The 9,137-nt window shown below is 53.1% G+C and overlaps 1 protein-coding gene across 2 annotated transcripts in view; it reads left to right on the top strand.

Annotated features, from left to right (window-relative positions):
- The window catches only part of AGAP1 (ArfGAP with GTPase domain, ankyrin repeat and PH domain 1), a 416,041-nt gene that overhangs the window by 166,816 nt on the left and 240,088 nt on the right, over positions 1-9,137 (top strand). For both annotated transcript variants that reach the window (XM_014587443.1, XM_014587441.1), the window contains one exon: positions 7,288-7,392. In XM_014587443.1, the coding sequence (XP_014442929.1) occupies positions 7,288-7,392 (105 nt within the window). The remainder of the gene's footprint in view (positions 1-7,287; positions 7,393-9,137) is intronic.

The following is a 9,137-nucleotide window of genomic DNA, read 5'->3' on the forward strand; positions in this document are numbered from 1 at the left end:
AGCGTGCCGCGGGGCCCAGTGCAGACCCCCACCTAGGGAGAGTCCCGTGGGGCCCAGTGCAGACGCCCACAGAGGGAGAGTCCCGCGGGGCCCAGTGCAGCTGCACTGCTGAGGGACGGTCCGGCATCTGAAATGGCAGTAAGTTTTTGCCACAGGGTGTGTGCACTCTGCAGGGGGACAATGAGGGAAAGTGAGAGGTCACCCCCACACGGGACGACCACGCCACAGTCCCTTCTCCTCTGCTCTCCTCAGGATTTTAGGCACGTACGCACACGCGCGTGGCGTGACTTTCAAGCTGCCAGGTCCGGGATTCTAACCGTGGTCAGCAGTGGGAGTTCGTGCCCCGACCACCTTGCCATCTGTCTGCCCTGTCCATTGTTTTCCTGATACGATGTTTTCTCCTTTTATGTTATGTAATTTTAGAGATATTTAAACTGTGGTCATTTATTTTTAGGAAGGAGAAAGACCTAGTCAGCCTGGGACCTTGCAATCTATTGATAGACTCCATCATGACTTTCAGGAAAACTTTGCTAACCCTCTGGTGATAACTCTTCAGAATGGGATTCTGCTTCTGCTCTGGGTGAGCAGCTTGTAACCCAGCCCTGAGCCAGAAACTTGAAGTGTGATGCCTTTTTTCCCTGAACTTCCTCCTCTGGCCCTGGTCTCCTCCCAGGTCACACCTCCATCCTGGTCCTTCCTGAGCTAAGCGCCCTCAGGCCTGGGGCCCCGGCCCACCCTCGCCAGTGCCATGCAGGACTCCGGCTTTCTGTCTCTCTGCTCCCCTTCTGCCTGGGCCCCAGCTCGGTAATGGGCCACTCAGCCCCTAAGCAAAAGCCTGGGGTCGCTCTTGCTGGCCTGTCCCTGCGGCTCCCATCTGACCCAGCATCGGGTCCCCGTGTCATGTCCCGAACTTCTCACGTCCATCATGTCCACTGTCTCCTCTCCGTCTCTCCTACCTCCTCCTTTCCACTAGGTACGTCCCCAGTCATGCCTATTCTACACCAGTTTTCCCTGGGCAGTCTAGAACCCTGTAAGATCAAGAGTCTCCGGGGTTCCCCCATCGCCAACTCCAGTTTCTTGTCATTCCTGTATTCAGTTACAGCCCACCTGGTGGCACAGCCTGGAACTGCAGGCTGCAGCGCTGGAAGCCACGTGCATGCCAACCATGGGTTTGGATCTATGGGTTCAGATCCCCAGGTCGGCCTGAAAACATACCAGGGGCATACATGAGCCCAGGACCTGGAAGAGCTGGAGGGCTGGGAGCGAGATGGTGTGATGAGGGTCCCTGGAGGGCTCTCTCGTAGGTATGCACACATGCTAGTAAAACATGTATGTTCACACAGTTATGTACAAGCATGAAACTAGTTTTAACTTTATCCATAGCTTTTAACTATGAAACCAAAGTACTTTAAAATTAATGACAACTGATAGTTTATTTTTAGCTGTTTGCCATAGAGCGCATGTACTTGCCAGAGAGAGAGAGACAGAGTGAGAAGTCATCCCCTGGGGGGACGGCCACACCACAGTCCCTTCTCCTCCGTTCTCCTTTCAGGAGTTTGGGCACACACGCACATGTGCCCAGTGTGATTTTCCAATCACCGGGTCTGGGACTGCAACCGTGGTCAGCCGTGTAGGAGTCCAGTACCGTAACCACCTCGCCACCTGCTGGCCCCACAACCGATCATTCTTTTAAAAGGACGAAATTTAAGTGAACAGCATTAGCTTAATAAGAGGGGGATGTTTCTTTGTCTAGGAGAAATTGCCCCTGGTGAAGGGGTCCCTGCTGCCACAGTGCAGCCCTCTGGCTCCAGCTGCCCCTGCCCGGGTTTGTGGTGCCCCGAGTGCGCACTGAGAAGCCCTCATGCCACCAGCCGCTGTCCCGCGCCGACCGCAGTGCCCAGTCTGGGTGTCGCTGTCGAGCACAGTGCGCTGGGTCCCCGTGTGCCTTCCTGGTTAGCTGCTGTGACCTGTGCAGTCCCAACTGCCAGCTCAGGCCGTGAGGTCCAGCGGCGGTTCTTGAGTCCCTCTTAGACGCTTATTAAATAAAAACTCTAAAAGTCCCCTCCAATAAGGGATGGTTTCTGAGAAAGCATTAGGCTTCCAGCACTCCTGAACTTGAGCGAATACTGAGGTCACCTGTGTCCTGTTGCTGCAGGTCACTCCCTCCCCTCTGGGACCACCCCCACCCTGGTCCCCAGTGAGCACCAGCTGAGGGGTGCAGCCTCAGCTTCCATGCACTGCCCAGGAAGGCTGGCCTCTGGCTTCAGTTTTGCCGGCTTAAAATCTGGCCTCAGCAGACCCACCAAAGGAATGTTCCTTAATGCAGAGCCCGTGGCCTTGGCCCTGTTTGCTGTCTCTCATCCTCACATCACCTGGGGCAGGTCCGCCATCCAGGTATCTGGGGCCAGCGAGGAGAGGGATGGGGGAGACCAGGACTGAAACCCTGAGCCACTGTGGCAGCAGGTGGTGTAGTGGTTGAGGCACTGGCCTTCTACATGGTGGACCACAGTTCAGGTCCCGAACCTGAAGAAACTCATGCCAGGCACGTGTGCATGTGTGCCCAGAATCCCGAGAGGAGAATGAAGTAGAAGGGATTGTGGCATGGCCATTCCTGGGGGATTTCTCACTTTCTGTCTCTCTTGCAAGCGTACACACCCTGTAGCAAAAAATCACTCTTAAAAAAAAAGAAAAAATCCCAAGCTGCTTGTCTCTGCACGTGCTGCCTCATGGGCCAGCGTCGGGAGTGTGTGACAGTCCTTGTCAGTGGCCGGGGCTGGCTGCTGCAGGGTCCTGGGATCCGTCGGAGGCCTGGGAGCCGCCAACAGCACTACGCCTCTGGGCCAGCGAGGCTCAAATGTGGAGTCTATGTGCAGCGGCCTGCAGACCCGTGTGGCCACCTGTGTTACGTGCAAACTTCGTGTCATCTGCTGGCACTAGCCTGCAAGTTCAGTTTTCCTCTTCTCTTGGATAATGAGGAAATCTGGAACCCTGCCCCGGGATCCCCAGGAGTCATACAACTCCACGGACTCACAGCCCTGTCGCACTCTGCCTGACACAGTCTTCCCACTAAGGGGCCGTGTGCAGCACCTCTCCCCGAGCTGTGTACACTCCCTCCCTGAAGCTGTGTGCACACCCTCCCTGGCAGCCGCGTGCAACCCCTTTTGTGGAGCTGTGTGCAGCCCCTCTCTGGAGCTATGTGAACCCCCTTCCCGGCAGCCACATGCAGTTCCTCCCCTGGAGCCGTGTGCACCCCTTCCCTGGAGCTGTGTGCACCCCCTCCCTGGAGCCATGCGCACAATGCTGTGAACACGCTGTTCCTCGGAGATGCCTCTCTGTTTCCCATCCTTACTTTACATTTCGGTGGGAACTGGGGAACTGAAGACACGAGGTCCCAGGCCTCCTGAAACAGCACCTGTCCACTCGTGCTCCCCGACAGTCGGCATTTCCTCCGTGAGCTGTGGATGCCGTGGTGTGAGACATGGTGTGATCGCTCACATCCCTTTGGAGTGGGGACTCAGGTTAGAGGTTCCTGCTGGAGGGTCTGAACCACTACCCTGGGGTCTGCTCTGGGAGGAAGGTGTGGGTCTGGCTGGGACTCGGGTTCCACAAGGGAGCAGGTCGGTGGCCATAAGAAGGCAGTGGGTCAGCCGCACAGCACCGGGTCGGGGGTGAGGAGGCGGACGGTCACTGCCGCTCTGGGGCTCACCGTCACCTCCACCAAAGAAGCGTGACTTCTGTGACTTCATGTCCTGGCCTGCTGTGGGGGCAAGGGAGAGAGGGAGCGTAAGGGGTCCCAACAAGGCATGCCCAGCTTTGCAGCCTTGTGGTTAAGGGAGGCAGATTCCATATGGCCCAGTATGGTTCAAATCCTGGTCCCGACAGTTTGGAAAACACGTCAAGTGCACGTGCATGTGTGCCCCAAGCCCCTCTGGGAGGGAGACCTGGGGGAGAAGGGATCAAGCTTTGCGGTGCCCCACTGGGTGCTCTCCGCCCTTCCTCCCTCCGTCTTACAGCCTCTGGCAATTAATAATCATGATGACCATAATTTGAAAAAGAAAGGAGATAAAGGCACATTGCTTGCCCATAGCAGTCTTTGGGGGCATCAGATAATCAGCCAGCTCAGGCCGAGGTCGGAGGGCATTGACAGCCCCAAGGATGCCAGGTGCTCTGCGGGCCGCCGACTCCTGCGGCATTTGAACATTGCGTGCGATCCAGACAGGCCTCTGTGAACACAGACTTGATTTAAGATCGTCAAGATCTGACTTTTTCCACACCAAGACCGAGTTTTCCTAGCACCCTGAAAAAATCACTCCAGTTTCCTTCCCCAGGAAACTAAGAAGTCACATCTTCACATATGCCTCCTACTTAGACATTTCCCTTTTTTCCTTCGTAAGTAAGTCCTTGCAGCCTTCACTGGGCGAAAGACATTTGCGAGTTCAGAATCTGCTCACACAAGCCAGCCAAGGGAGCCCCAGGTACCGGACTGGGAAGGAATGAAGCCTCTGAGGCCAGGGGCAGCTGGTCTGCCAGTGACGCCCCAGTGCCCCGCCCTGATGTGGTTGGAATTCAATTCTGAAATGGGTGATGGAGAATGGGTTCAGCCAGACTTCGTGTGACATGTGGTTGTACTAAGTTTAAACTGGCGGAACCCACCCCAGGGACAGGCCGTTTTCCTGACTGCCTCACCAGGGGCGACTGTCCCTGTCCCACACGCTGCACCTGGCTTGAGCGTGGGTCTTCGTGCTACGCGTGCTTGATACCGGGTTCGAGCCCAGGCAGTCCAGAAGCACAGCATTGGCCACGTATTCTTGAAACAGAACTGGCAAAGAAGTGACCTTCCAGTGGTTCATTTGCAAATCATCGCAAACCGTGGAGTGTTTCCTCCCAGCAGCTGTCTCTTGGTGGTCAGAGCCCCAAGCTGGCTCAGACTCTGTTCAATGTTTGTGAAACTTGGTTATGATTTGAGTGAATAGAAAAGCAGGATTACGATAATATCAGTAGTCAGTTGGAACTTGAACTCAAATACATCACATAAAAACGCCTCTTGGTATTTTTTTCCCCTGGTATTGGGATTCTCGAGGCCCAGCGAAGCAGGAGGTCGATGGAGGCTCAGGGGCACCGGTGGCTCCCGAGTGTCTAATTAGCTCTCAGTGCTGTGCCTAGCTTCTGCCTCCGCCCCGGTGCGTTAAGGAACATCAGTCCACGCTTCTCCTGTCATTACCGTGATCGGGTAAACATATAAACGGGCAGAGAGAGGGAGAACAAATGAGATTCTCCCACGTCCCTTTCTCACGTGGACAGGAGTTAGAGGACGTGGGTGTGGGGGAATTCGGAGGTGCAGGCGTGCATAGAGCAGACTGAGCCGGGGCGCGGAGCCCCCACCTGGGGAGGGCACCCGGGTCTCAGCCCTGGCGACACAGCATGAGGCTGCTGGGAGTTGGCATAAGTCCTCTTAAGGAAGAGTAGATTAGCCGTGGCTTCAAATATATGTCATGTTCAAACTCCACATGGTTTTCAAGAAGCCCTAGCGTGCTTCCGTTACAAATGGACGAAGGTGGCTCTCTCGTGAGTTTTCTAATAAGGACTGTTACTGAGGTTTGCAAGTAGAATTTTAGTTTTATTGGATTACAAATCTGAAAGGAAAGCGATTTGACAATATTCTTACTGGGACCAGCAGATGGCGTAATGGTTATGTTGCTGGGCTCCCATGTAGTTGACCGTGGTTCTAGTCCCAGACCCACCAGGTTAAAACTCAACACCGAGCACATGTGTGTGCGTGCTCAAAATCCTGAGAAGAGAAGGGAGGAGAAGGGACTGTGGTGTGGCCGTCCTCCCGGGGCAGTGATTTCTTGCTTTCTGTCTCTTGTCTCTCTGGCAAGCACATGTGCCTATAGCAAAAACCTCTTTCTCTCAAAAAAGAAAAGAAATCTTATTTACAGATATCATAAGGTGAGAATACAATTAATGTGTGCTTTTTAGAAAAAGAAATTTAGGTTTTCGTCTGTAGAATATTACAAGCAGACATTCCCGTGTGCTTGTAACCCAGCTGACCGGAAGGTGTGCTGTGGCTCTCGGGGTGTTTCATGTTGTACCTGTTGAGCTGACGGCATGTCTTCCAGCACCCTCCAGCGTCACACTGCTCTGTACACACGTGGTCATCTGTCACGTGTATGTGTTCTTTAATAAAGGAATGAAAGCACCGAATTCCCAGTCTAAAAGTAAATGCAGTGCATTTTTTTTTAAATGCCAAAGATAAAAGAGAAAGCTTAAAAGCATCACAATGACCAAGCTGGCTGTGCAGTCCAGTGGTTAAGGGGCCAGATCCTACATGCCAACTGTGGTTTCAGTCCTTGCCCTGGCAGGTTGAAAAGGATGGTAGGTGTGTCATGGGAGCTTATGTTGCTGGGCTCCCATGTAGTTGACCGTGGTTCTAGTCCCAGACCCACCAGGTTAAAACTCAACACCGAGCACATGTGTGTGCGTGCTCAAAATCCTGAGAAGAGAAGGGAGGAGAAGGGACTGTGGTGTGGCCGTCCTCCCGGGGCAGTGATTTCTTGCTTTCTGTCTCTTGTCTCTCTGGCAAGCACATGTGCCTATAGCAAAAACCTCTTTCTCTCAAAAAAGAAAAGAAATCTTATTTACAGATATCATAAGGTGAGAATACAATTAATGTGTGCTTTTTAGAAAAAGAAATTTAGGTTTTCGTCTGTAGAATATTACAAGCAGACATTCCCGTGTGCTTGTAACCCAGCTGACCGGAAGGTGTGCTGTGGCTCTCGGGGTGTTTCATGTTGTACCTGTTGAGCTGACGGCATGTCTTCCAGCACCCTCCAGCGTCACACTGCTCTGTACACACGTGGTCATCTGTCACGTGTATGTGTTCTTTAATAAAGGAATGAAAGCACCGAATTCCCAGTCTAAAAGTAAATGCAGTGCATTTTTTTTTAAATGCCAAAGATAAAAGAGAAAGCTTAAAAGCATCACAATGACCAAGCTGGCTGTGCAGTCCAGTGGTTAAGGGGCCAGATCCTACATGCCAACTGTGGTTTCAGTCCTTGCCCTGGCAGGTTGAAAAGGATGGTAGGTGTGTCATGGGAGCCCCGAACCCCAGCAGAATGGAGAGGGAGGACAGAGATTCTGGCGTGACCGCGCCTCATTCGATAGTTTCTTATCTCTGTCTCTCTCTGGCAAGAGAGAGAGACATAGCATCTGTCTACATAAATCAATAAATCAATAGTGTTTTCTCTTTTAGACAGGACTTTACATCTGGCTTGTTTTCTCCCACAGGGCATGCTGTTGAAACGAAGTGGCAAATCTCTGAACAAAGAGTGGAAGAAGAAGTACGTCACCTTGTGTGACAACGGCGTGCTGACCTATCACCCGAGTCTACACGTGAGTATGGCCCCTTGCAGCAGTGAGAGGCTCGGGGCTCACAAGGCCGGCCAGTGCTGGGGGACCTGGGCTCAGTGAGTGGCAGCAGTAGTCTCCTGCTCGAACAGCAGGTTCTTCCCACCATCCCCAGCTCCAGGCCCTCGGGCCGTTCCTCTGCCCTCCAGAGCAGCCATCCCATGGCTCCCTGATTCTACAGAGAGTTAGTGAAAGGCACAGAGGAAGCTCGGTTTAAAACGAGAAGAAAAAAGACAGGAGCAAGCAGTGAACGAGGTGGGAGGAAGAGTGCATCCATCTGAGAGTCTAGAATGAGGGCCAGCAGATGGCATAGCACTTATGTTGTCGGACTCCCGCATGGCCGACTGTGGTTCAAGTCCTAGACCCAGTGGCTTGAAAATCACACTGGATGCGTGTGCATGTGTGCCCAAGGTTCCAGGAGGAGAATGGAGGAGAAGGGATTGCAGCACGGCTGTCCCCTGGGGGAGGCAGTGATTTCTCATTTTCCCTCTCACTATCTCCTCTCTCTCTTTGGTAAGCGCTTGCGCACTAAGGCAAAAACCTTCTTTAAACAAACAAAAAAACTCTAATGACAGAAACAGTGGCATCGGAACCCAGGACTCAGCTCCGAAGAGCTGCTAACGAAAACCATCAAGTGTAAGCTGTGACTGGTTTTATGTCAGGGAAGCACACTGCTATGTGGGTGAGGTGTGTAAGACAGATTGAAAGAGCAGAATTTTATTCTTGGGGGGAATGCAGACTCCCACTCGCGGTTGGTTCTCTGGGCTAGCCTGGGTGAGATTTAAGGTTGGAGCGTGAATGCTAACTCTGTAGCTTCACATTCCATGCCTCCTCCTGGACATAGAGAAATGTGTAGCTTAGAATATAGAGTGTTTTTCATTCCAGTCCGTCACTGTCGAGCTATTGCTTTTTTTAAAATTTGAAACTTTTTAAAACTACAGTGATTGGTAAGAAATCAGAAATAAGCATATTGAAGAAGCCACCCCCCACATACCAGCTAGAGAGCATGCCTGTTAGCAGTCTGGGGCGCAAACCCTGGTCGTCCGTGTGTGCACGTGCTTCCTCCCTCTGTAAGCACGCTGCCACTCACACACACCGCCGCGGCCACTCTCCTCGCCGAGGGAAGCCCGCACACCGCCCGTCGGCGTCCACTCGCTGCCCGCTCGGTGCTTCTGTGGTGTTCTGTCGCACAGATACGTCCTCATTGACTCGACAGTGTTACGGAAATGGACGTTCAGCAAATAGATGTGAACACCTAATGAACGTCCCTCTGTACACCCTTGTTCATGTCCCTCGGAGAAGGTTCCAGTCATCAGCTTCCACCGACCCCAGAGCACTAGGCCCCTCTGGCCCCTCCCTCGAAACTGTCTCCTTGGCTGGGTAGCTACTCCGTGGGTGGCTTGGTAATTCCTAAGACCCTGCCTTAGAGCCGAGGTCTGGTCATTGGCGCAGTTGCTTTGTGTATCTTAGAGAAAGGTGTGATCCGAGCTCTAGTCCAGCTAGGCCGCCTGGCCAGGAGAAGGGGATAGCTGATCAGTGGGTGGTGTATTTTGAATCGCAGCCCAGGCCACTTCTTGCCCGTATGGCCCGGCGAGTTCCTACGCAGCGGCTGAGGGCTGCCTGCTTTCCACCCACCCTCTCGGTTACGCAATCACAGCCAGTTCTTCCAAACTTCTCCTGTATCTCACTTTTCCTCGGTACCTGCTCCGTTTGCAGCTTCACCTCTTTCA

The sequence above is a fragment of the Tupaia chinensis genome, unplaced genomic scaffold, assembly GCF_000334495.1.
Source record: "Tupaia chinensis unplaced genomic scaffold, TupChi_1.0 Scaffold000030_1, whole genome shotgun sequence".
Lineage (NCBI taxonomy): Eukaryota > Metazoa > Chordata > Mammalia > Scandentia > Tupaiidae > Tupaia > Tupaia belangeri.